The following is a 26,930-nucleotide window of genomic DNA, read 5'->3' on the forward strand; positions in this document are numbered from 1 at the left end:
GGGAGTGAGACGCTCCCTTGGTCTTTGTCAACACTTGAACGTCGCCATGGCGACCGGAAAGCAAAATGTTTCTTGCAAGCTGCATTCGTCGATCGCAAAGTCATTTGCACTCCTCACAAAAAAAGTGTCTGATGTTTCTTTACTTTTTGCACAATTTGCTCTTTGTGTCAGACATGACAACGAGCATGGTGACACTTTTCTCGGCGCTGTGCCAATTTGACCCGATACGTCTGAAATATTACACAAAGCCCAATCCGAAGCTTTTCCCGGACAGTTCCTGCTTCTTACATGGTGAAGTTGGAGACGAAGGCGCCGGCCGGCACGGGAAAGCGGAAGACGCCCTCGCCGGCGGTGGCGTGCCGGTTGAGCAAGACGCAGCGCACCGTCGTGAAGGCGTAGCGGGAGACGACGGTGGTGTTGACCGACAGCTCCTGGATGTGAGGCCTCGCCTCCTGCGCGGGCCAAACAAAACGGTAAAAAAACGTTCAAGAGAGCCAAACGCACTCTCCCGTATGTCTTTTTTTGATGAAATCCAAGAAGTGAGCAGACGGAAAAGGAATTCAAATCCCATGAGCTGACAACAGAAGAAACATCTGCGCGCTTGGCGCACTTTCCTGCGCGAGTCACGCCCAAATGAGGCACAAGTGTAATAATAATTGATGTAAAGTGGGTCCAAAAAAATGTGGGTCAGTATTTGGGATCATATACAAAAAAAAAAAAAAAAAAAAAGCATCTGGACCAACTAAACTCTTTAGCACAGGCGCGAGAAAGATGTGCTCAAGGGCAACATTTATTAACAGACCAATTATTTAACGCGATTGTCATTGAAAATTAATTTGAAATGGACTGTACCTTCATGAGTGCGTTTTTCACCTGTCGCGGAACTCTGCGGGGAGCCTGCAGAGACAAGTGAGTTGATTCGGTTGAAAACAACAACAGCAACAACAAACTTTTACGAAACACTTACGACGTCCAAATCGAAGTCGTCATCAACAGAGTCTCCTCGTCGGAAGTCGTCTTCTTGTCCAAGCGCGCAGAGGGCGCCGCACAAAAGCAGCAAAGCCGCCGGCAGCATCGTTTTGGTCTTCCTCACTTTGTTGGTGTCGCAAAGCTTGTGAGAAGAGTTTCGCCTGCAGCTTGTGCCCACCCCACTGCAGGAGGAGGAGGAGGAGGAAGAAAAAGAGGGACGGGGTCAACGGAGATCAATGAGCGGCACTTGTTACTCCTTCGCCTATCGTCGAAATTCCCCTCGTTTGGGATGGTGTCCGTAATCTGGTAGACATGAATCACATCGCAGCAATTAAGTCAATAGAGGACGCACTTAAGGTTAGGAAAATAAGTCCAAAAATTCCCATCTAACAGCTCTGAAGACCGGGCTTCAAATCCCCGGCCCTGCCTGAGTGGCGTTTGCACGTTTTCCCCGGAAATGCAAACACAACTCAAGATGGCAGACAGGCTTTCCTTCAATGTAAAACAACTAACCTGTGTACTTTTGAGAAACAGAAATGATTTCTTTTCCCAAGCAGCACACAAAACTGGTCATCGACAAACGTTTTGGTTTGTAGAATAACTGGAACTTCCGAAACGGCGCTTTTGGGCTAGATGAGGCAATAAAAAGAATCATTCCTAGTCCAGTTGAAATTGGAATGGTACCAAAGCAAATTAAAAAAGATCCCACCGGTGGTGCAAAACTCTATGCTCAATATTATCTGGATTTTCTACTCAAAAATAATCATCCAACAAGGCATGGTTCAGCATGCATAGTCAATTCGCCTCAAGTGCAAAACAAGTATGAACGTTTCGCTGTGGCGACCCCGAACGGGACAAGCCAACGGAACTTACTTACTTACTTACTTACTTTTTTAGTGGGCCACATGGTAGGGACAGGCAACCCAAAGAGGTCAAATGTGGGATCGGATGAGCGTGATGGCAAAAGCCTCAATGTACCCCCACAAATGTGGTACTCGGGACGACGTCTGGAATGGTAAATGGACCGCAATTAGACGGCGCTTTATCGAGCAGATCATCAGAGTGCCCAAAGAACTTGACAAAGCTTCACATTCACCCAACAATTGATAGACGAATGGCAAGGCACTGGCGGGCCCACTCAGGATTCCGTGTTTGTCCGAGGACACCGAGATTTCCAATCAGCGACCCCTCGCGTACTGGACGAGCCGAGCCAATCAGAACGCGAGCGTGACACGTTGAAAAGCAAACGGACTGGGTTTGTACAATGTCTGCTGATGCCCAAAGTGCAGGTCAAGCTTCAAAGTTTGCTTCCCACCCGGTCGCAAATATTGATCCGGGAGTCAGTCGCTCATGTGGATTTTAACCAGTTGCGAAGGGTACTCCGCCAGAGAAGAACTGGTCGCAAGTGGGACGATCAGCGCGCAAAGAACATGAAGCGAAGGCTTGTTCTCCTCCTCCTCTTTGGGCTCCTGGCTCTGCAACAGAGTCGCTGCTTTGAGTTTTTCGTGGAGGAAGAATGGGAGGACGAAGTGGTGAGTGAGCTCGAAAGAGGTCCACGTTTACAAGTAGCTGCGATTTTCCTTACATCTTTTCATAAACAACCACACGTCGACTGTCTCTCACCAGTCAGATCTTCGCGACAATGCCGACAGACGCAAGGTGTGAGATTCTTCTTTGGACTCAATGAAGGTGTTTGGGTAACCGTGTTACTGTATCGACTGAAGTGCTTTTTGCCCCAAAACAGCTTTGAAAACCTCAAAGCTCTTACCAGAAACCATCCTCAAGAAACATCTGTGATATACAGAATGTTTACATGTCATCGTTAACTGCATGACTTCAACAACAATAACAACAACAATGTAAATCGTGCCTGATGAATAATTTGTACATTTTAGAGGGCGGTATTGACCAGCGAGGAGCAGGAAGACTTTGAGGTATGACCCTCCACTTGTTGTTCTAAGTTCTCACTACTGTGACAGAGTTCGGCCTTATCTCACAAAATCAATAAATTGCTGTTTGGGGACATTCCCGTGACTGACGGGTTATTGACTTGGTTCTCCACCAATCTCATGAACGTTCTAGGAAATTCAGTTTAGGCTTTCTGATGTCGGTCTCATATGTCACTCAAGTGAATATAAAAGCCGGGGGGTATCAGGAAATCTGTGACCAAAGGATTACGCTGACCGTTGACACTAGTCCGACCAGGATTTAGACTCCCCCACCCACAATCCATTCAAAGCGGAAACATTTTCAAAGCCGCCATCTAAATCCCACCCTTCCTGCCAAGGCCATCCGCGGAGATGACATCACCGTCAAGAGCTACAAGGTGGAGAGCCGAATCACATCGCGGTTCGCTCACACCGCCGTTCGCAGCTCTGTGGTCAACTCGGGCTCCAAGGCCCAGACCATCGGCTTCAACGTGCAGATCCCTAAGCGAGCCTTCATCACTAACTTCACCATGTGAGAGCATACAGTATGTCGGCAATGCGGCGCCGGCACGCGGAGTTTGTAATCGTTGGGTTTTGTGCCACAGGAACGTCAACGGCATCACATTCACAGGCTCAGTGAAGGAGAAGACAGTGGCCAGGAATCTATACGCCCAGGCCCGAGCTAAAGGGAAGGCCGCTGGCATCGTCAGGTAGTCAGCCAGATCCTTCTCGGATTCAAACGGTAAACTGATCAGAGGTATGGAAAGTAAGGAAGAGAAGTGAAAAGGGACTACAATAAGGGTGGAACGTGTGACAGAAAGTATGACAAGAAACTACCAACTAAAGCGAAGGGAAAGGTTGATACAACGGCGGTGAGAGCAGCCGCGTTGTTTGGTTTTGGAGACAGCAGAAATGACAAGGAGACACCTGGAGGTGGCAGAGTTGAAGATGCTGACATCGTCTTGGGGAGTAACAATGGTGGACAGGATCAGGAAGGAGTTGATCAGAGGGGTAGCTTATAAAGTAAAGTTTGGAGACAAAGCGAGAGGGGCCATAGCTGGAGAGGCCAGATTGAGATGGTTTGGAGATGAGCAGAGGAGGGACAGTGGTCACACAGAGCCAACCAGTCAAGATTCAGAGAGGAAAAGATAATAGAGATTTTTGGATTTGGTGAGGGAGGATTTGCATATTGCTAGTGTAAGACCAGAAGATGAAGATAATACACTGTTGCAAGCCCTGAAAAAAATGTATGTCCGAAGGGGCAGAAGTACAACTTAAGGGATACTGGAATGCTTCCGCACTACAGGGCCAACTCTCAAGAAATGGAGACTTTTAAGACAGAGGTACACGTCCCTCCGGGAAGCAACATCGAGTTTGAGCTGCACTACCAGGAGATGATGCAGAGGAGGCTCGGATTCTACGAGCACTCGCTGCACCTGCAGCCGGGAAGACTGGTGCCTCAGTTCCAGGTGCAGACATCATTAGAACCTGAGCCGAAACCAAAAACGTCCTCTTAACACCCCGATGTCTGTTTTTAGGTGGATGTTTACATCTTTGAGCCAAAGGGAATTTCCATGCTGGAAACGTCAAACAACTTGGGCGAGAAGTTTTCCAACCAGGTCACTGTGACGCAGTCCCCGGAGAAGGTAAGACTTATTTCACGCGAAAGATTGTGGAAACATACCTATCGGTTTATGTCGCGCCACCACCTCAGGCCCACGTGGTCTTCAAGCCAAACCTGCAGCAGCAGAGGAAGTGTGATAATTGCACCGACAGTGCTATCGACGGAACCTTGACTGTCAAATATGACGTGAAGCGGGACAGCAACGCCGGCGAGCTGCAGGTACCGACGCGCTAAACCGCTGCTCACGCGCTGACAAACTGTAGCCGCTTGACACCAATCACTCTCGCTAGGTCTCAGACGGCCACTTTGTCCACTTCTTCGCCCCATCCAACATGTCCCCGCTTCCCAAAAACATTGTGTTTGTCATCGACGTCAGCGGGTCCATGTGGGGGGTCAAGATGAAGCAGGTAAGCTGTCGCTGACGTTTGAAGTTATTCTGAAGGCCTGACTTCCAATTTTCTCTTGCAGACGGTTGAGGCCATGCAAGCGATCTTGGACGACCTCACCTTCGAGGACCAGTTCAGCATCATCGACTTCAATCACAATGTGCGATGCTGGAGCGAAGACCTGGTCCCCGGATCCTCCATACAGATCGCAGACGCCAAGAAGTACATCCAGAACATCAAACCGGTTGGAGGTAGCATGAAATAAATCGGAATTTGGAAGCTGAGAACATTTTCGGTCGCTCATCATGACTAGCTTTTGAAACTCAGGCACCAACATCAATGAAGCGTTGATGAAAGCGGTGCAGATCCTGTTGAGGGCATCCAATCAAGGCCTCATTGACCCTCGGTCGGTCTCCATGATCATCCTGGTGTCGGACGGTGACCCCACAGTGGGTGAGTTTCCTTAAGGTGCAATCAAATCCTGTCGTTTGACCATCTAGTTAATAAGGATGACGGACGGTTGGGCAGGTGAGATCAAACTAAGCACCATCCAGAAAAACGTGAAGAAGGTGATGAGGGAGGACTTCTCGCTGTTCTCATTGGGCATCGGCTTCGACGTGGACTACGACTTCTTGGAGCGCATCGCCATGGACAACCGGGGCATCGCGCAGCGCATTTTCGCCAACCACGATGCCGCCGAGCAGCTACGGGTATGCCGCCATTCGGAAAAGACCATTACAAATGTTGAGCTTTTAAGATGTAGACGTAAAAGCGAACTCAGCAAATACTTACGACGACAAATCCTTGCACTTAGGGCCCCGCGGCCCTAATTAACAATCAACGGAGACTTGAGTGGTACTGTGTTTTATTTTTTGGAGGAGTCTTCAGGTAGAACAGCGTGAAATAAAAGAAGGTGAAATGTTTGGATCCCTTCAATCGACACTTTGCTGATTTTTCCTGCAGACGTTCTACAGCCAGGTTTCCAATCCTCTTCTGCGGAGGATCACTGTTCAGTTTCCAGAGGACTCCGTGTCCGACGTCACCCAGAACCAGTTTGACAAATACTTTGGTGGCTCTGAGCTGGTGGTGGCCGGCAAGGTGAAGCCGTCCGACAGCGACACATTGACCGGTTTTACCACCGCATCAGGCGTGAGACACACACACATCCACATACACCCAAAAGCATAAGAGAACGGGGGTCATTCCCGGTTCTCCTCACCCTGCAGGCCCTGCTGGACATCACCCTGGAGACAGAGGTGGACACTTCCAAGCTGGACACGGAGCTGGCAAAGCAGCAGCACTCCTTCACGGGCTTCGCCAGGCAGTTGTGGGCCTACATTACCATCAAACAGATGATGAGTGAGAGGTGAACCCCAACACCAAGACCAAGTTGGACCACGGAGCACTACACGGATGAAATGATTGAGGCTCACCTCCGGAGTGGATCAAAGCCCTTCACTGTCCCTTCTTGTCCATTCCGTTCCACTTGTAAGGTCTTTGGCGCCAACCGCTGCCAAGAAGAAAAAGATCACCCAGCGCATCCTGGCCTTGGCCTTGGAGCATCAGTTCGTTACTCCGCTCACTGCTCTTCTGGTGGAGAGCGAGGACAGCAAGGAGAGGCTGCTGGCCGACTCCCCGAAGGACCCCAAGCAAGGCTGCTGCTCAGGTGTCGGACGCAAACCCTTGCCGCCATTTTGTTTTGCCAGTGAACGTAAATAACGTCTGGGGGCAGGAAGCGCGTTGGGAGGGGGAGTGAGGACTTTGTCCCCAGTGAAGGTCGTGTATCAACCTCCGCCGTGGGTCCAGATGACCACGCCAGCCCCGCCCAGTCAGGTGGAAAAAGGCCCCGAGGAGTGGACGTTGCCACAACAGGTCAACTTAGGTACTGCACATCCACGAACGCGTTCCCTTGTCCATCTGCAGTTCATGTCTTGTGAATTTGCCTATTTTCTCGAGGGAACCTTGTCCTCTTCCTTGATATGCCGTTTTTGTGCTCTTTCTGGCGTAGCCTAAGAGGTCAGGAGACAGTGACAAAGGCCCTGTCTAACTTTTTTTTTTTACTTTGAGAAATAGTAGTACAACTTTTCCAAACGATAAGGCTTGTGGCTCGAGTGTTAAGGAACGACATTGAAATGATACGTCGTAGCAGACGAGAGGGTTTGACTTCAACCTAATCTCTGCCCGTAAGACGTTTCTGATCTATTCTTCCTGAGGCATGGTCATATAAATACGCGTGAACTGGCAGTTATCATCTGCCGAAGGGCAACTGGCAGCCCCAAACCAAAGACCCCTTGCTTTGTCTCACCAAAGTGAGAATAAAAGCAGAGCGACAGGAACAGGGTCTACGTTCCGAGAAGCGCACTCTGGCGCAAAATGATATCAGGTGAAGGCAGATACAGTACGTTTCCAACTCCAATTGAGGGGAATTGGATTACTTCATCTGGTAGTTTCTCACAGCACACTGCTCGGGTGTCGCCGCAGTACTGTAACACGCCACAAGTTGCACATCGCAGACTCACGCACACCTTCTGGTCACCCAGTGGACAACGACCCTCACTTCATCGTTCACCTGCCCCGGAGCAACATGGACGTCTGCTTCAACATCGACTCCAGACCTGGCCACATCCTCAACCTGGTGACCGACAGAGGCACAGGTACGACACCGGCGTCACCGAGCAACCTTCCCCTTATCAACGTGCGACCCCGCGTTCGGCCCTGCAGGGGTGACGGTGAACGGACAGTTAATCGGCAACAAGAAGGTGCAGCAAGGAAATCAGAACACGTACTTTGGGGTCATCAACGTCTACTACCACCCCGATGGGATCAGCGTCGCCGTCAGCACCGACCGCATCGCTTTCACCGACGGCAAGAGCAACCACACCTTCACCTGGAGCGCCACGGCGGACATCAGGCAGGACGGGTAAGCAGAAGATGCCGGACCGGATAGCGCCGGGTCGTGTCGTCATATTTTCTGCTTTCAGGGTGAGGATCTCCATCGTGAAGGACTCGCAGGTCTCCATCACCATAAACCACAGGATCCAGGTGATGGTTCTCCTCCACCGCGTGTGGAAGAAACACCCGGTCAATGTGGACTTCCTGGGTCTCTACCTCCCCAATGAAAACCAGTATTCACCGCTGGTCCACGGTCTCATAGGTACTCTCGAGTCTTCATCAGAAAGAAATATCATGTAGCTTTTGCCGCAGTTACAATATAAGTGACAGATTAGAGACACGGTGGTACCTTGGGCTTGGGGTTGGCGCCCATGAGCGCCCCAATTATGAGCCATTGCCTGGGAGATATTTTGATTTTGTGTTGTGAGCCAACATTTTAATTTTTCATCCATCATTTTGGGTCACATCAATTGTTTTGTGCTTAAAAGATAAAAAAAAAAAGGTTCAAGCATGGGGAAAAATGGTTAGAGCGTTGCCTCACAGTTCCGAGGGTCTCGGGTTCAAATCCTGGTCTCGCCTGGGTGGAGTTTTCATGTTCTTCCTGTCCCTAAGTGGGTCATTTTTTTTTGTCCTCCATCCCAAAGACATCCATGGTAGGTTCATTGAAGACTCTAAATTGCCCCTGCGGGTGAACGTGAGCGTAGACGGTTGTTTGCTTTTGTGTGTCTTGCGATTGCCCAGGGACCAGTTGGGGGTGAAAGTTTGAACAAATTCATATTTGCTTTTTATTTTCATTGGAGGGGGGAGAAAAATCCAAGAAACCAGATTTTTGTGAAAGAAAAAGAGGGATTTTACATAAAGAGCATATCATCCAGGCCGATTTCAGCTTCTCTGCCGATTGAGTTAAGCGAGGAAAGGTTTTTAGGGGGGTTGGGGTTGGGGGGGGGGGTCCGAGAACAGATTAATAACATTTCAATTAACTAATTTCAAGACTGAACAAACAAGTCAAGGTACCACCGTTAGCCAATTGAAGACGTTCAATAGACAGAAGACTTCAAGAGCGACTTATTTGAAGACATTAAAACACAAAAGCTTTCCTTGTAGAGGTACTGCTATTTATTAATAACAAAAAAATGTACAGAAATATAATTTATTGGGAATACAAAACGGTTTGTGTGTGTGCGTGTGGTCCCTCAGGTCAGTTCTCCCAAGAGCCCGACGTAATCATTTCCGACATCCACGACGGCGCCGACCCGCTAAAGAAGGAGGCCACCATGGAGGTGAAGGGCAACAAACTGCAAGTCACCAGGTAGCGTTTCACCCGCAACCCTCCCGATAAACTCCACAAGTTTGGGTTTTGTTGACGGCGCCGTCTGCCGGCTGTGCGCGCCAGGGGCTGGCAGAAGGACTACAGGCAGGACAAGCGCCGCGGCACCGACATCAACTGCTGGTTCGTGCACAACAGCGGCAAAGGATTCATCGACGGCCACTACGGCGCCTACATTGTGCCCGACCTCGACAGCTTCCTCGAATTGGAATAAGAGTCCACAAAACCAACAAAAATAAAAAAAAAAAAAAAAAAAAAAAAGGGAGGGGGGGGGGGGCCTTTCATATTCCATATTTGCGTGTTCCTTAATTCTGTAGTCACAACAATGAAGTTGAATCTGTCATGTTGAATTTTTTCAAAGCGAGCTAAAAGTGTCGACTCCACGATGAAAAAACGTTTGATTTGAGAGAGCGAGTAACTCTGACATGGTCGAGTTCTTCACAAAAGGAATAAAAGTTTATTCAAGCCAGTTTGGAGAAGTCCTCATAGGCCACGTCCACTCGCGTTCCTTTCTGTGGACCCTAAAGATCACACGCTTTAGTTTCTTGGTCACCGTAGCAACAAACAGTACAATACACAACGTCATCATTAGTTTTTGGAGGGTAACATTTTTTTTTGGGGGGGCAGGACCTAAAGGGGTGGAGAGAAACGTAGTGGAGCGTGTTTATTGGAGGAAAGAGAATGGAAAATTAATAAAAAGTCACATGTCCGCCACTCTTGTGTACTGTATGTTGGGGGTTTTTTTTTTGGTTTGAATTTTCCGTCTACAGCGGAAAAAAAACTCACGCAATACGGGGATACGCAGGCCCCATCAAAAGACACCGAAAGACGGAAGTCGAGACACTTACGGCGTCCAGCGTGAGCGACGCGCAGAACTTCTTCTCGTCGATGCCCTCCAGCACCGCCTCGGTGTCGCGGAAGCTTCCGTTGACGATCATCACACGTTTTCCTGCGGGGACGTCGGGATAATTGGCAGGTTTCTCACGCTTCGCACTCATTTCCGGGTTGCGACTGTGAAGACGACGTGCGGAAACGTCGGCGCGTACCCGGAGCCGGTATCACGGTCTCCACGTGGTTCTGGTCCAGCTTGAGTTTGTCCCCGGAGTCGATCATTTTAACCACCGCCGTGAATTTCTCTCGCACCTCCTGCGGCGGAAACGGCCGTCAAAATGCGCGTGAAGCCGTTCGCTCGTGCATCTTCCGCGTCTGGTTACCAGGACGACGGCCTTCTTCTTGTGGTACTTGTCTCCAAGCCGCTTGGTGACCACCTTGACCACGATGTTGGGCTGCAGCCAATGGTCGGTCTTGACCGGCTGCTGCTGCTGCTTCTTCCTCTCCTCCATCTGAACGACAACACGCCGTCAGCGAGGACACGCACGCACGCGGTCGGACTTGAACCTCGACCTCAATGATCTGTTCCAGGGCGGACTTCTGCTTCTTGTTGCGCGAATTGGAAGCGGGGGCCGGCTCTTTCCTCTTTGCCGACGACGCCTTCGCCAGAGCGCTGGGGGCCAGCAGAGCGCTACGGGGGAGGACCACCTTGTCGTTAGACTTGAAACTGATTGCCGTTCAGGAGCCGCAAAGCCTCAAAAGTGGATCAAACCGTTAAGATCAGACCATCGTTGATTGAAGTAACGATACGGTGGCCACTGTCCCCCCCCCCCCCCCCCCCTCACTGTTTTGAGGAGACACACCCACGCCAAGGAAGCATTGTGGGGGGGGCTTTCCTTGAAAAATTAACAACATAAAAAAAAAATTCCCGCCCTTTTCAGCTGACGCTAATCTGGTGAATAGTACGTGATTGGCTACCAGTTCCAATCCCCGCGGTTGGTTCGAGACAACTTTAGGCACAAAACTACGTCACGGGTCACTGATGGTGTAGTGGTACACACGCCCGCCCGTGGGATCGATTCCCGCTCAGTGACGGGTGTCGATATCTGCCCCGCGACCGACTGGCGACCAGTTCCGGGCGTAGTCTGCCTTTCGCCCGAAGCTAGCTGCGATAAGTTGTGGCTTTCCCGCAACCCTTGTGAGGATAAGCGGCTTGGATAATGACATGACTATGTCACGGGTATTCGGAACTGCAAAATCTTCCACTCCACTTTCAAACGAAATCAACTCGTGGTGAGGGTGGAATTTTTTTTTTATCTGAATTTTCTGTATGAGCATAATAATTCCCACAACCTAAACTGACTGCTGAAGTAAAGTGAAAAGCAATAAAAAATACGTCAGAAAGAAATCAATCACTGTAAACGTATTTCATATTTTTAAATGTAATGTTATACTTTGGAATTTGTCCCGTGGGTCAATAGTTTGACACCCCTGCGCAGACTGTACGAGCTCTTTGTAACAAATTTCAGTTGAAAATTTTAAACAAATAGTATTTTTTGGCGTGGAGTAAACATCTAAGAAACGAGCAACTAGATCAGCAGTTTTCAGTGCAGTACCTTGATGTGGAGGGTCCAGCGAGCGATGTACCGGCGCCCAAGTTGAAAGCGACTGCAACAGAAGGAAATCCATTGATGCGCGATCAGGACGTCGTGTTCATCGATTGTGCGAGATTCACCTTTTTCCTCTTCGCTCTCTCGCTTCAGCTCGGTGTAAACCGGATCTTCCTGGAGAAGGGGGGAGAAAAAAAAAAAAAAAATAAGGGTCATTTCGCCATCCGACAACATCTCGGCTGGCGAGCTTTGGTCAGGACTCACTTCCTCGTCCTTGTTGCCGCGGCCTCTTCGGACCTGCTCCTCGATGAACTTGGCGCTGCGCTCCTCGTCGTCCAGCTCGTGCTTCTTCCTCTTTGCCAGCTCCTCCTGGCGGCGGATGGTCTCAGGATCGCGGTCGATGTACTGGATGTACCAGCCTTTCGGCGTCTCGTCCACCTTGCAGAGACCTGACGAGGGAGGGCCGTGAGTGGACCATATTCCCGTGCGACACATCTTTCACGACAGACCGCCAACCTTGGCGTCCCAGCCACTTGGTGAAGTCGGTGAGCGTCTCCCAGCGGGTGGCGTTCATGTGGATGTGTTCGCGATCGCTGATGTACTCGTTGTAAACGATGTTGTTGTGCACGCGTTTGGTCCCTGTGCAAACGCAGATGGGAACTGATTGATGTGCTAAACTTCATGCTTTGGTGAAAAACAAAAAAATTATTTGAGATGTGCTGATCACACTTGTTGGCACCCGAGTCACTTGAGTTTGATTATCCATTACGGGGAAAAAAAATATCCAAACTGTTTGATTTTTTTGGGGGGGAATAAGTATGTCAAAATGACAACTTTTTATATGGCTAGAATTCTAGTGCAGCAGCGTCTTAAACCAAGCAAACAAAACCAATATTTTCCGAGCATATCGGTGACGCGGCACAAAATAACGAGGCAAACAAATAACATTTAAATATCCTGTCCTAAACGTTAAAAGGTCTAAAAAAAAAAAAAAAAATTAAGTGTGGTCCGTCAATGAATTAATTTCACCCAATGTAACCCTGTCCAAGAAAAACTAGTGTTTACCTCCATGACTAAGAGTGATTATTTTGTCATTTTGTGATTTTTAAAAATCTGATTACTTCCACAGATTACTGATCATTTGGAAATGATCTGTTCAACCCCAATTTCTGATCACTTGATCAACCTTAGGAACAATTTCAAATTATTCAGACTGTGCGTTGGCTCGACTCACCAAAGCGTCGCCGCAGCAGCTCCAAAAAGCCGCTTTTGAACTCACTGTGCAGGGAAACAACAACAAGAAGAAATCAAAACGTGTTTGGAAGTTACGTTGCTTGTGGGATGATTTTTCTGCCACAATATTAAAAATATAGTGCAAGTATATTCGGTGTTGAAGGTGGTAATTGATGAACTCACTGGGAGAAAAAGTCCATAAACTTGCGCGGGCACTCGGAGGCGAGCAGCAACTGCCTCTGGTGGGACTCGGACATGCAGTGACACTTGAAGCCATTCTGATAGGACGCACATCAAAGAGATAAATACATAAAATGTAATAATACAAAGCAGGTAGCATCTAGTGGGGCGGTGGGGGGGGACTTACCTCATCTCGGCATTGTTTTTGACACATTTGACAATACCATCTCAATTTCTGGAGACCTTTGGATTTTATCCGGTTACTTATCGCCTTGGGTGACAGGAAATCGGGTTTGCCCATTTTAGCCCGTTGAAACTCTTACGATTTAAAATATTTGAAGAAAACGACGACACGAATTAGCCAAAGGACACGAAAAGTAAACACTTCCGGGTAAGCTGCGTCATAACCTCGCGAGAACATGGCCAAATCACACGGAAGCTTGTATGCAGGATTTGATATTTTTTAAATGAAAAAAAAAAAAAACCCGCATTATACAACTTCGTATTGAGGTTTGTTTCTTCTAAAATATTTTATTTTTTATAATTATTATTTTTAGTTCTCCTACGACGGTTACGCTGTTCCACGCTCCAACACATAAACGATCGTGGAGAAAACAACACGAAGAAGAAAACTTGTACTCCGGGAGAAGTTTTCCACGTTTTTGGAGTGAATATTTTGAAAAGGTATTGTACTTAACACTCTTTCATATAGTATATAAATATAGTATAAGCCTATTTAACGCGTTTGTGTTTTTTTTTTAATCAATAAAGTAAGTACGTTTCTTTCGGCTTGTACTACACGGTATATATTGTTCCATATTATGCTAGCACGTACACACAATTAATGTAGCCGTGAAGTGGAAGTGCGATTAAAGATACTGGTTGACTTGAAAGTTGTTTTGTGTGCTTTGCCAGACATCTACTGGCGTCCTCAATGAAAGACTTGTGGCTCTTCGAACTACTGTACCTGCACGTTCAACAGATGCCTTCGCGTACAGGTACCACAACATGCTCAGCATTGCTACACTTGTGCACTCTACATTATCCTGTCACTGGATACATTTCGTTGATTTACAGTTACAGTTATTTACAACCATTTTCGGAAGAGCCGGTTGGTACCTGAGGTGAGGACGATAGAAAAATGCTTATGGTTCCATTTGTTTTCTATTGTCATTCATTCAATTTTCAAGCAAATATTTTCACAATGTTTGCTGTAGGCCTGAAGCAAGTTCTAAAATCGACCACCTTATTAAAAAAAAAAGGCTGAGGGTCTTTTGGAGAACCGTTTTATTTTTAAATTATTGGAATGCTCAAAAGATGCTCGTGTGCGGCTACCTTTAATGTAGCACCGCGCTGATGCCACCACAGCAATGGAAAAAAAAGACATAGATCCACGATGCAAATCTTTAAAGCTTACAGTAAATAAAACTGTTCTGAACAGTCAGCAGCTCTCAACACAAAGACTGACCCGCTTATTTTGTGTAATACAATGAAAAATGAAACGACCGTTGATAGATAAGACATGAAAGTTGCGGGCAGGCAGAGGAAAACAGAAAGCAAAATCGCTGATAAGTTAAAAATGGAGACGGTGCCTTGGATGAGATTGATGATTGTTCCTTTTGTCGCTAGCGGGCAAATCGAATATTGCTTAAAATAGTCACCAAAGTCTTGATAAAGTGTTGCAACAAGCGGTTTAGAGAAAGTTAAAGTTGACAAGCGGAGGCACACAAGAAGGAGGAAATTCCCCTGTAAATCCTGCAACGTCAGCCAAAAAGTCAGAAGGATTTGGGATGTAAATTTAGTTGCTTGGGTTGTGAATAACGCCGCTCGTTTTAAGGGGTCGGGATACGTGCAGACGCCTGCAGGCTGTGGAGAGTCCTGAAGGTAGACAGACAGTCGATTAGCGCCCGAGGTGTTTTATTTTATTTTTTAACTTATGGGAGATATTCACCAAAGTTAGGAGTCGTGTCCCCTGAAAAGAAAGCCACACTTGAAATCTGTACAGGGTTCGCACGCGGCCCTGAAAACGGCTAAATTTTCGAAGGTGCATTTAGGGGCTCCTAAAAGTCCTTAAAATCCGCGAAAACCGGTCAAGCCCCTAAAAAGGCCTTAAATTAAAAAAAAAAAAAAAAAAATCAAAGGGAGGACCTCTACCGCCAAAATTCTCCCTAAAAAATAAATTAATCTTTTATTGAAAAAAAAAAAAATAAATAAATAATAATAGCGATCCGTCTGGCATCATGTGACTCAAAACTACTACAAGACTGTGGCATTTCCACCTGAACCGTGAGGACGTCTTAGTTGGAGGCCACCTGGTCAGCTCAGCCTGAAGCAAAGGAAACTTTTTTTTTCCTCCCCCAGATAAGTTTTGTCTCCCCAGCGAGGATGGCGGCACCTGAAAAACACGACATGGTTCGCAGTCAACGTCTAAATTCAGCCCCACGAGCCCGGTTGAAAATCAAGAGAGGTGCTTCGCAGCAGACCCAGCAAAGTCCCAAAAGGCCCCCCCCCCACCAAATATTACAGCGAGTCAGCCATTTTGTTGAAGATTTGAACCTGCAATCAGAAATAAATGAACGGTAAACACATATGGAACGACTTTATTCAGTTGAATAAAGGATATGCTGTACAGCCAATCGGGAATTCAGTCAAGTCGGACGTTCAGTTGAAGATTCAAGACTACAAACAAAATGAGACATGATTAATTCATGTGAATGGGAAAAAACACCCCCCCCCCCAAAAAAAAAAAAAAAGTCACCAATTTCAGACTCAATTTCAAGCTGTGCACCTGTGGACGAAAAACAAATATATATTAGCATTAATTCCATTTAATTGTGAATGTGTCCAAGTTGTGTACTTACTTCGTGCAAAACGGCCATTTTATCCAAATGCTGAAAACGTTTGAGACATTTCTTTCATTAATTAATTAACGTTCGTTCGTTCAAAGTACAAAAATCGCCCTTAGAACTAAGTTTACTTACTTTGTACATGCAGTTATGCGCCAAATAAAATGAGTTGTATTTTAAACTCGCAGGAGACGTTCAAAGCCTCCGGTCGGAGCTAGCACGGCTAGCAATGTGTTAGCATCCTGAAAAGAGACAATTTGCGGTCATTTGGCTCGCTTTGAAATGTTCAAAGTGGCCAAAAGGCAGCGAATGTTTTGCAAGGTTGATGGACGAGGCAGTGTGAGGACTTAGTTACCTTGTCGTCGATTTTGGCGGTCTTGTGGAAAGGGGCGACGGGACGCCGGCCAAAGAGGACGAGCTCTCATTTGGCCCGACTTAAATAGGTTGGCGTCAGTGACGTCATTATTGATTGGAGGAAAAAAAACAAAAAAAACTTTGATTTCACACAACAAAGTCGAGAAAACTGTGTTGCATTGGAAAAAGAAGCGAGTTAAACGATTAATTTGGGCAAGTAAACCACAGGGGATTCGAACCCGAGTCGGCTGTATCATAGTCCAGGTTCTACTGCACTAGACTACTTCGAACTTCCCATGTTCTGCTCCATATTGGTATTTGTCACAATGTTGGCAAACCATGGCAACCATCGATGACTGATCTTTGCGATGTATAAAAACAGACGAAGTCCACGATGCGACCAAAACTGGTCTAATGGTTTATTTCGCTGCCTGCCGCACGCGAGACCCGGGTTCGATCCTCCCTTGCTTGTGCTCCATTTGTATTTGTTTGTCCGTGAACATACTTAGATGAGTGAAGTCGAAGGTGGGGATTGAACCCGGGTCACCAAAAACGGAGGCAAAGTTTTAGACCAGTCGACCACAATTTTTACCACGTCATGAGGATGGTGCAAAACGTGACTGTCAAAAGTGAGCAGAAATATGAGCCAAAAGTAGAAGTGGCCCGAGAGATCAGCTTTTAGAAAGAAGTGCAATTTGTAGATGGCTCATCGATGAAAACGCACGGTACAGACAGCCAATATGCATTTGCAACAGCGCATGTTTTTGCGCAGCACGGGAAGAAAAAAAATAGGGGGACGAATTCGTCCACAGCCAAAGTAACACACGCGAAATTGTGAGTTGATTTAATTATTCCAATGCAAATGCAAAAAAAAAAAAATGTTACTGTGTGCAAATGCCTCACACGTACATCAAACAAAGATATGATTTCATTGGGAAATGCTTTTGCTGATAGAATACTCAAGGAAGCTCCATTAAAAAAAAAAAACAAAGATAAAGGACACATTAAGTACATATGTGCAAGTTGAAGGGTGCCGAGGATGTGCTGAGGGAGGACATGAAGACAGCGAGTCTTCGAGAGGAGGATGCACGAGATGGGCTGAGATGGAAAAAGACGAATGCCGAAAGGAAAAGAAGAAGAAGTGCAACATTACGAAAAGACATCGGTGTATGACCAAACTACGAAGCTATCCTATAAATTGGCGGCCATTTTGAGCTATGATTTTGTCACATATCTCGCGAGCGGACGCCAACCATCGCTTGCTGTGTTTCCTCACCCCAATGATGATGTTTTCAAATTTGCTGCTCTTCTCCTTGGGAGGGCGGGCCTTGAAAATGACCATTCCACTTATTTGACACATTGGCCCAAATCGGTTCTGCAAGCGCTGAAAAAAAAAAAAAAAACTCCGTGCACTTAAACCCGGATTGGAAACAAATTTTGCGTCCTATTTCCTTAACAGATTGCTTGAACTATGACCCCGAGGTGTTTCCATAATTCACCCGCGGGACCGCGAGTTAGGTTGCGGGGTTCCACACGGACTGTTTTTGTTGTTGCGCTTCCGGAGTTACGGTTCAGCGAGTTCCGTTGATGTCCGTGAAAAAAACAAGACTTTGTTCCTGTGTTCGACACTCCGCCTCCGACTCCTTTTCTCCGGCGCTACACTGGTGACCCCGACGTCAGTCCCGGCGTTTTCCAGACTGAAGCGAACATGGCAACCGCCGTCCTCGAATTGCCGGAGTTTCGGGAGACGTCCGCGGCAGCGTGGTTCGCGCAGACGGAGGCTCAGTTCGCCCTCCGCGGGATCTCGGATGATTCCACGCGGTACTACCACGTTGTCTCAGCACTCGGGAGCTCAACGGCGGCCAGAGCAGCGAATTTCATCACATCTCCACCGGCCCGAGATAAGTATGCCGGGCTCAAGGCTCACCTCCTCAAGGTTTTCGAGCTTTCACGGCCGGAGCGTGCCCGGCGTCTGTTGGCTATTAATGGACTGGGGGACAGCAAACCTTCCGAGCTCATGGAAATGATGCTGAACCTGCTGGGCACGGAGGAGCCCAATTTCATCTTCATGGAACTGTTCGTCAGGCACATGCCACCGCATGTTCAGACGGCGCTCGAGAACAGTCCTGTCACTGAGCCCCGGGCCCTGGCCGAGGAGGCCGACCGTTTCTTCCTGGTCCCTTGACGCATGTTCTCGCGAGAACAGGAAAAAGAAAACCCTGGAGCCAAAACTTGTCTTTGGACAACTTTTATTTTCATCAAACGTATGCTGCATATACTCCCCCCCCCCCCAAAAAAAAAAAAAAAAAAAAAAAGTTTCATCTTTGTTTGCCTGGCGCACGGGAGATCCGGGTTCGATCCTCCCTTGTGCTCCATTTAGGTTTGTATGGCTGTGAACATACTTCGATGAGTGCAGGCGATGGCGACGATTGAACCCGGAGGCAAAGTTTTAGACCAGTTGACCATTTCAGAATGAAAAACGCCAGAATTTTTGGTTTTACTTATCTTTCATAAAAACCGCTGCGGCTTCTTAAATACAAAAAAAAAAAAAAACAACATGATCACATTCCGTCAGGTCCAAAATGGTCTAATGCGTAGTGTCAGTGACTGGAGCTGCGGCGATCCTGGTTCGAGTCTTCCTTTGGTCCAGATTTATTTCCCTCCCCGATATTTGTAAAGACCTGGACTTCGCAGCCAGGCTCGAACCCGAGATTCCCACACCGGCGGTAACATTTTAGACCATTTCGGCTGAAATCCGGCATTTTTTTTTGGTTGAATTAATCGGTTCGGGGGACCGATACCGGATATTTGAGATAAATCTGCCCGGATCACAGAGAATTTTGATCTGGAAAATAGTTCATTGGTTAAACCTCTGCCAACAGTTCGAGTGCTGCAGGTTCGAGTCTTCCTTTGTCCCACATTTATTCCCCCCCTTGACATTTGCAAACCGCGGAGTTCCGAGTGAGGATCGAACCCGGGACGCCCACACCGGAGGTAAAGCTTTAAAACATTCGGCCATTTTGGATGAAATTCGAATTTTTTTGGGGTCCTATTGATCGGTTTGGACCAATACATGAAGCGATACATTATGATTCCTCATATTCATGAAATTAAAGCAAAACTTACATTATCCAACAAATTTTTTTTTTTGCTTCTGTGTTCTGACAACATTTTATCTTGTGTGGACTATGGGACCAGCTGCCAACGTGAATGAAAAAAATGGTCCAACACTTAATGTCAAATACATCTGGAAAATTATGGCAATGAAAATATTTCTTTTACCTGATTGTTTTGATTTTTGTTGCTCGTGAGCCTCAGCATTCAGCCAGCGCCGGCACAACGGGGGCTGTGACGTCAGCTTCATCTTCACACTCATGAGCTGTCATCTGTGAGCATTGTTCAAGTCTAACAGAAACCTTTCCTCCATTTACGGGGGGGGAGGGGTCGAATAACTCCAATCTTGCTCAAATGCCCCCCCCCCCCAAGCAAAATCACGGATGAAAGAGCCACCTGCGGCTCTGGGGCCATGGATTGCAGACCCCCGACCGAGGGGCACAAGCAGTCCAGAAGCCTGCGCGTGTTTGAGTCCTGACCGCACCAGGGCCGCTGAAGGCTTGAACTTGACTTTGTCCCAGGACTCCATGGTGGACTCGATCCCTCCACTGGAAGAGAACACATTAAACCGCATGAGCACAAAAATCACAGTTGATCACAATGGATGCAGATAAATGTCAGCAACATGGAGGAATTACAATTTGTATATCAATATATATCATCATTTTTTTTTCTCTTTAACGTCCACAGATACCTTTCGTGTATTAACGTTGGAGTGTCGTTGGCGTCGATCCACTTTTTAAAAGCGTCGTTCGACTTGAAAACTCAACGGTGAAACTGTCAAGCTCGCACTTGTGTCGCACACCACATAAACATCCCCCGCGACGGTTCTTATCCGGTTCATTGGGAAGTCTTTCCGGTTGCTGCCAAACTGTGATTCGAGTGAGTAATTTCAACATTTGTCAACATTCATATGTAAATGTATTTATGTAAACAAGATAGGGACGTATTTGGGAGTTTTAGGACCTCCAGTTTGTTTACTATTCTTATTTAATTCACTGGAAGCCGTGTAGCAACCGTCGTACAATATCAACAAAGCTAGCTCGTGAGCTCAGTTCGCATCATGGCCGCTCGTAGCACTCTGTAGTCATGCCGAGTGAAACAAGGACATTTTTTGACTTATCTTGCCTTGTGTATTTTTAGCAAACTGTCGCTGGTGTCCACAATGTAAGGACGGTTTCTCCAGGTCGCTGTTGGGCGTCAATTTACAACCCCGACATCTTCCTCGCAGGTAAGGCATGCTGCGTTTTCTTCCATTTTTTTTTTCTGTCAACATCTGCCTCTGGCTCTGGTGACTAAAATGGATAAAAAAAAAAAAAAATAGACAGACGTCCACAATCTTATGAGACTCTTGTGACTGACTGGCGACCAGTTCCGGGTGTAGTCCACCTTTCGCCCGAAGTTAGCTGGGATAGATTCCGGCACTCCCACGACCCTCTTTGAGCTGAGGCTGCTTGGAAAATGGATATGGATATTAATGCTATGTCAACAATATATGCTTGAAACTAAACATTTATCTAGTCATTAAAAACAATATAGTAATATAGATATGTAAACAAATTATGTATTTACTTTTGAAATATGCACCTGCAGTTAAAACTCTTAATTATTAATATTGATGAATATTCTTTCTCTGTATGAAACGAGTCATGGACTTAAGGATTTAGAAAGAGTTTCCAGGTGTTTGAATGTAAAAAAACAAAAACAAACAAAGTTTGTTTTGGTTTTCTTTGTTCCTGAGACTCCCCGAGGTTATGAAAATATAAGCCAGTTGCCAACGTAGCAACATCGTCGCAATATTTACGGACTATCATGACTCCTCTATTTTTAAAAAGCAGCAAACAGTTAAATGCCATCGCAAGAAATAAACCACGAGACAAATGAAAATGTAAGTTGAAATCGCGCATTTATGAAAATAACAACAAACTCCATCATGAACGAAAACTAAGTTCAACGCAATTATTAAGAAATTTGTTAAAATGGAGCATCGGGGCCATAGTGAAAAGGAAAAAAAGTTGAGTTAGGTGAAATTGAACAATATTTTTAAAATGCATGTTTTTTGATTCCTTTATGTTTTGGAGGGAAAAAAAAGTTAGCTCTTTTAAAAAAAAAAAAAAAAATTACATTTTCTGCCCAATTGTTGTTGTTTTGACAAGGAGAGGCTAAGGAATGATATTTGTTTTATATACATTTGTCGCCTCTTGTAGTTCTTGAGTTGATTTTGGAAAACAGGATTAGTTGGTCATCGTATGCCAAGTCTGGAGAGAGAGCAACGTGCTGATTGGCTCACGTGGATGCATATTTTTAAATTCACTCCATAAAATATGAAAACAAACACTGCTCGATTCTCGTAATATTTCAACTCACCGCGAGGGACGTCCAATGTTATTGTCTTAAATTCAATGTCAAGTACGCGATGCTGTGCGCTTGAGGGGGTGACGCGTGAGTGCCGCTTGGCACCACGAGGTGGCGTTAGTGAGCTGACCCACCTCCCTGGACTTGAACCTCAGCGAACCAAACAGATGACATCATCAGGCACGTCTGGATATTTTGAACTTACATTGATGTGGAACAAGTTTAAAAATACTAATAATATATATATATTTGTTTTTATTTAGTCGGAGGAAAAAATAAGACTTTTAGGAATAAATTATTTTGAAATAATTAAATTAAACATTGCTATTTTTTTAATTATGCTTGCAATAAAACATAATTTTATATGGAAAGTTTTAGCTGTTATGAGATATTTATGCGCATTTAAAACCATTGTAATGCTTAATATTAACGAATATTGTTTGTAGTGAAGGAGTCGTGATTTTTGTACACAGTTTTAAAGTTCCCGTGTGTCGAAAGAACAAAGCGTTTTGGTTATCAGGACAATTTCGGCCTATGGAACAAAAGTGTGGCGTCAGTTTTGTCAATTTCGCGGTTTTATCACAAGCTGGCGAATTAGCTTGTTTTTTTTTTTTCTTCGATATGGTAATATATTTACATTTTTTCAAGCTTCTCTTCATGTATTTTCTTTCCAAACAGATTGATTTAATGTACATAAAAACATATATTAAGTATGTTGTCACGTTAAAAAGTAGATATTTGCAGATTTTGAGGAAAAAAAACGTAATATTACCGTCGCAGGCATCCGTAATTCATGAACAGATATTGTTTGACCCGTACACAAACGTGACGTCATTTGTCCGAGGCGAAATAACGTCACAGATCTGTGGAATTTAATTCTGACGAGACAGAAGTGGAAAATAAATGTCTGTCGTTTGTGCCTCGTAGTTCCTCCCTGCGATGTTTTTCTCGACAGTCAGACTTCGTTCGATTAGCGTGCGATGCCACATGACACCACAAGGTGGCGGTAGTGCGCCAACCCAGCTCTCTCTCTGAACTTGGACTCGAATGATGTAATTATGGAACACTTTTTTTTTTTAAATCAGTCATGTGGACGAAACAAAAAAAATAATTATTTTAAACACTCTTGAAAATTTTATTTAGAAAATCCTTTTTTTTTTAACATGATGTGTAATTTATGAATGTTTTTCAAATGACATCGATGTTGACCAAGTTATTTACAAAGTGAAGTTGGTTCCGAAATACGTCTGTCGGATTCATTTCGTATTCCTCTGTGGGTTGTTGGATTTTCATTTTTCTCATTGTTATTATATAATATTCTGTTTTTTTTTGTTCTTTTTTTTAAACAAATTAACATTTCTCTGTGTGTTTGTGTGTGTGTTTTTAATGATGTCAATCTGCATCAAGTTATTTAAAAAAATGAAAATATTTTAGAAATACTCTAACTTTTTAACTATATTTTTCTGGAAGCTATTTAATTGATAAAAATATAACTATTTTTGACATGACTGAGTCTACATCGTCATTTAAAAACATGTCCAGAAATCTGCCATTTTAAAAAAAAAAAAATGTACGTGGACCAAATATCTAGAAAGTCTTCATCTTTTCCTTTCGGCTTGTCCCGTAAGGGGTCGCCACAGCGTGTCATCTTTTTCCATCAGTACTATTCTGACATATTTCTCCGCCACACCAGACTTGCGCGTGCAGTACCACAGTTCCTCTCTTGGTACTCTGTCATCGGCAAATAATGCATCTGTGGTACTTTTTCTCAGCATGAAACCGTACTGTTGCTCGCAGACACTTTCTTCTGTCCTGAGTGGAGCCTCCACTACTTTTTCCCATAACGTCATCAACTTTATTCCTCTGTAGTTCCCACAGTTCTCTGCACGTCGCTTTTGTCCCTAAAAGTGGGAACGAGCACACATTTCCTCCATTCTTCAGGCATCATCTTGCCCGCTGCGATTCTGTTGACAAAGTGGGTCAAAAACTCCACAGCCACCTCTCCAAACTGTCGTCAGGACCAACTGCCTTTCTGACTTCCCCCTGACTAATCGTTGCCTCTCCAACTCGTCCTTCTCTCTCCTTTTCTTCCGTCATCAACTTGTCAAAGTATTGAGCACACACATTCCCACCTCTTTCCTTCATCACCCTGACCTGCTGCACATCCTTCCCATCTCTCTCTCTCCCTCCGTCTGTCTGTCTGGCTGGCCAACCTCGACCTCAACCTGGTCCTTTTCTACTTCTTTCGTGTCCAACCTGGTGTACATGTCGTCATATGTTTCTTGTTTAGCCTTCGCCTCTGCTCAGCCCTCTCCGTGTCCCACTTCTTCTTCTTCTTCTTCTTGGCTAACCTCTTTCCTTGTATGACTTCCTGTGTATTGAGGTTCCGCCACCAAGTTTCCTTCTCTGCTTTCCTGCCAGATGACCCACCAGGTACCCTCCTGCCTGTCTCTCTGATCACCTTGGCTGGAGTAGTCCGGTCTTCCGGGAGGCCCCCCCCCCCCCCCACCCCCATCCGTCGAGAGCCTGTCTCGACTCTTTCCGAAAGGCCGCACAACATTCTTCGGTTCTTTGGTCTACCTTCGCCTTCTTCATCTTCCGACCCACCACCACAGTTGTCCTTCCTTAAGGCCCCCCATTTCCTTCACCAATATGTCCATCACAATAAATATAAAGTACATAGCGTATTGTTGAAATTACATGTTTAAAAATATTGCATATTTTTTTACATTTCTAATTAACATCAATACGAACCAAGTTATTTCAAAAATATGAAGTATGATTAAAAATATATTTTAAAATATGTTGCAGAAAAATTATATACATTATGAAATAAGTTCTTTGAAATAATAATAAGTCTGGATATTTTTCAAATGTTCAATACATATTTAAACAACTCACCCCTTATTGCTGTCATTCTAAAACACCCAGAACTGTTTTTTCTTTTATTATATTTCTTGATGTGGACAGTTATTTAAAATAAATCAATCCAAGTTTCAATATTTTGAAAATAACTGTTAAAATTTAAATAAATTGGTCCATATTTTGTTGTTTAAAAATATTGAGCATATTTCTGAACATGTTTTTAACTGTTTTGACTGATGTGAACTGAGTTATTTAAAACAATTAAATATTTTGAAAAGAACATTCAAAGTCCAGTTTATGTATTTTGGGATCGACTAGGTCCACATCAATGTCATTTGCAAACGTGTGCCACATTTCCGGATGACGTGTGCCAAGTGATCAAAAAGACGTGAAAATAAAAACATTTTCAAATACTGACTTTTGTGCTCGTCTTGTGTTTTCTCTGACAGACGTCGGACGGGTTCGTGCGCTCACGTCCGCTCCGCCGCCGTCGCGCTCGACACTTCAGCGGCTCCCGAATGTCGTCGGCGATCTTGCGTCCGACTTGAGTTCGTTCATCCCTAAAATGTCATCGCAACTTTTACTGCCCAATAAATGATTCAACTGGACTCGTGTTTTCGTCCTGAGTCTGGCCCGTCCGTCTTCATTTGGAGCCTTTCGGGCATCGCGGACGGCTCTTCAAAAGCCGCTTTGAGTCTCGAGGTAAGAGTTGCGCAGCGTCCACTTCGGTGAACGCCAGTGGATCGTTGGTTCCTCTCTGGCTCCACGTGAGCAAAACTACAGAACTTTGCAAAGTCTTGTCGTTTTGAGTCACGTGGAGCCACAGAGGACCAACGGAACACTGCCGGTCCCAGTTTCTGATTGTTTCACTCAATCTCCACATGAGCAAAGCTACAAGAATTTTCAAAGTTCTGTCGTTTTGCATCACGTGGAGCCAGAGAGGACCAACGGAACACTGCCGGTCCCAGTTTCTGACTGGTCCCTTCTATCTGATGCAAAACTACAGGACTTCTTGGAGCTTTGCTCAGGTGGGGATAGAGGGGACCAGTCATAAACTGGGACCGGCAGTGTTCCGTTGGTCCTCTCTGGCTCCACGTGTCTCAAAACTACAAGACTTTGCAAAGTTCTGTAGTTTTGCTCATGTGGAGATCGAGTGAAACAATCAGAAACTGGCGTTCACTGGAGTGACCGATGTGCAATTTAGGCCTCAGGACTCCGAAACAGCTTTTTAAAAGCCGTCTTCAAACCGACCAATCAGAGCAGGGGGGTGTGCCCACGTCGACCAATCAAAACGCTCAAATTTGCATAACCACGCCCACTTTAGCACATTTTCTTCGTTTTGACCAATCAGAATGCTCGGATTTGCATATACCCGCCCACTTTTTCGACCAATCACAGCCTTGTATGCCAATTGCGTCAGCCAATCACAAAGCTTTATTCCAGGCCTCATTTTTGGCAAAAATCCCCACCCCAAAAAAAAAAAATTTTGAAAAAAATTTTGAAAAAAAAATTTTGAAAAAAAATTTTGAAAAAAAAATTTTGAAAAAAATTTTTTTGAAAAGTTTGGAAAAATAAATTCGAAATATTTGGGGGAAGTAAAACAAAAAAAATTCAATTTTTTTGTGGTGTTTGAAGAATGAGAAAAGTTTAAAGTTGTAATCTGTTTTTATTATGTTTGCAGAGTAGATGTTAAGCAACAGACATGAAATCACAAAGTAAACCAAGACGAAGTCTGACGACATCAAGAAGTCTCCTCGTCGCCGCCCGGTGAAGTGGTCGGCCGTTGGGACGAGAGCTTGGACCGGTGTCCGGACCCAAGACAAACATCAGTGAGTCCAAAGTTAGGTCAAACTTTTGTGCAGCAAATCATCTTTGACGTGAAACCTTCCAGCGAGGAAGACTGGCGACTTGTTTTCTGGGCCTTTGAGGACTGACTGATGGCTGAGTGACCGGGAAGCCGATCGGGTTCCTCAGCAACTCTGGAAGGAGGAGGAAGAACAAACTCAATCACATGAGACGTTTCGAAGAGTCGAGCATCCAGGGGTCAAAGGTCTCAGGCAGCTCAAGATTTGGTTTCAGCACCTTGTGGATGACAGGAAAAGAAAAACTTGTGTGCAGTTCTGCAGCGTTTTACCTCAGAAGACTGATGGCGCCATTTGCACGACGACTGGAAAGATGAACGGCAGAAGGAAGCAGGTTGAGCGGACCAAGAGGAACCTTCTTCGGATCAAAGTGCTTCAGAGGACCCATCGCTGGACTGGATGCACGAGACCTGAACACCAGAGGAGGACCGGGGAAAACGGTCAAGCTGATGCTTTGTAAGTTTCTTACCACATGTCAAAGATGAAGGTGGCGTTGAGGACCTTCTGCACATTTCGAACTCTTTGCCCAGCAGGTGCAGGGTCTTGGTGGCAGT

The 26,930-nt window shown here is 45.5% G+C and overlaps 2 protein-coding genes and 2 long non-coding RNA genes across 6 annotated transcripts; 3 read left to right on the forward strand and 1 right to left on the reverse strand.

The window, feature by feature from the left end:
• Positions 1 to 65: 65 nt before the first annotated feature.
• Positions 66 to 9,418, forward strand: itih2 (inter-alpha-trypsin inhibitor heavy chain 2). Its single transcript, XM_061806241.1, has 19 exons — positions 66 to 473; positions 3,257 to 3,429; positions 3,503 to 3,607; positions 4,204 to 4,366; positions 4,436 to 4,543; positions 4,612 to 4,740; positions 4,812 to 4,928; positions 4,990 to 5,158; positions 5,235 to 5,360; positions 5,436 to 5,617; positions 5,871 to 6,056; positions 6,134 to 6,273; positions 6,401 to 6,603; positions 6,679 to 6,789; positions 7,448 to 7,561; positions 7,629 to 7,827; positions 7,889 to 8,061; positions 8,997 to 9,108; positions 9,193 to 9,418. The coding sequence occupies exons 1-19, from the start codon at positions 66 to 68 to the stop codon at positions 9,338 to 9,340; spliced, it is 3,066 nt and encodes a 1,021-aa protein (XP_061662225.1). The 3' UTR covers positions 9,341 to 9,418.
• Positions 9,419 to 9,555: 137 nt separating this feature from the next.
• kin (Kin17 DNA and RNA binding protein) lies at positions 9,556 to 13,308 on the reverse strand. Its single transcript, XM_061806225.1, has 12 exons — positions 13,168 to 13,308; positions 12,984 to 13,078; positions 12,802 to 12,845; positions 12,084 to 12,206; positions 11,832 to 12,016; positions 11,693 to 11,741; positions 11,574 to 11,625; positions 10,531 to 10,648; positions 10,341 to 10,469; positions 10,173 to 10,272; positions 9,975 to 10,075; positions 9,556 to 9,647 (listed from the first exon to the last, which is right to left on the reverse strand). Exons 1-12 carry the CDS (start codon positions 13,279 to 13,281, stop codon positions 9,588 to 9,590), a joined length of 1,170 nt encoding a protein of 389 aa, XP_061662209.1. The 5' UTR covers positions 13,282 to 13,308; the 3' UTR covers positions 9,556 to 9,587.
• On the forward strand, positions 13,256 to 15,616 carry LOC133493194 (uncharacterized). 3 transcript variants are annotated; one of them, XR_009792884.1, is made up of 4 exons: positions 13,256 to 13,371; positions 13,538 to 13,664; positions 13,896 to 13,978; positions 15,342 to 15,616. It is a non-coding gene; the product is annotated as an uncharacterized LOC133493194 (long non-coding RNA). The 3 variants fall into 3 exon arrangements; XR_009792883.1 differs by having other exon boundaries at positions 13,365 to 13,422; XR_009792882.1 differs by lacking the exon at positions 13,256 to 13,371 and having other exon boundaries at positions 13,460 to 13,664.
• Positions 15,617 to 20,019: 4,403 nt separating this feature from the next.
• Positions 20,020 to 26,545, forward strand: LOC133493195 (uncharacterized). The gene is made up of 5 exons (XR_009792885.1): positions 20,020 to 20,176; positions 20,438 to 20,525; positions 24,964 to 25,216; positions 26,196 to 26,343; positions 26,406 to 26,545. It is a non-coding gene; the product is annotated as an uncharacterized LOC133493195 (long non-coding RNA).
• The last annotated feature ends 385 nt before the right edge of the window (positions 26,546 to 26,930 follow it).

This window comes from Syngnathoides biaculeatus, chromosome 20 (genome assembly GCF_019802595.1).
Source record: "Syngnathoides biaculeatus isolate LvHL_M chromosome 20, ASM1980259v1, whole genome shotgun sequence".
In the NCBI taxonomy this organism is placed as follows: domain Eukaryota; kingdom Metazoa; phylum Chordata; class Actinopteri; order Syngnathiformes; family Syngnathidae; genus Syngnathoides; species Syngnathoides biaculeatus.

Excerpts from the sequence above, each read along its gene's own strand:
- kin (XM_061806225.1), bottom strand. The coding sequence starts at position 13,281 with ATGGGCAAACCCGATTTCCTGTCACCCAAGGCGATAAGTAACCGGATA. Across the intron at positions 10,273-10,340 it reads AGAAGAAGGCCGTCGTCCTG|GAGGTGCGAGAGAAATTCAC; the intron begins GTAACCAGACGC and ends TTTCCGCCGCAG. Across the intron at positions 9,648-9,974 it reads CGTCGCTCACGCTGGACGCC|GGTCCACAGAAAGGAACGCG; the intron begins GTAAGTGTCTCG and ends TGTGATCTTTAG.
- itih2 (XM_061806241.1), top strand. The coding sequence starts at position 66 with ATGTTTCTTGCAAGCTGCATTCGTCGATCGCAAAGTCATTTGCACTCC. Across the intron at positions 4,929-4,989 it reads GGGGGGTCAAGATGAAGCAG|ACGGTTGAGGCCATGCAAGC; the intron begins GTAAGCTGTCGC and ends TTTCTCTTGCAG. Across the intron at positions 8,062-8,996 it reads GCTGGTCCACGGTCTCATAG|GTCAGTTCTCCCAAGAGCCC; the intron begins GTACTCTCGAGT and ends GTGGTCCCTCAG.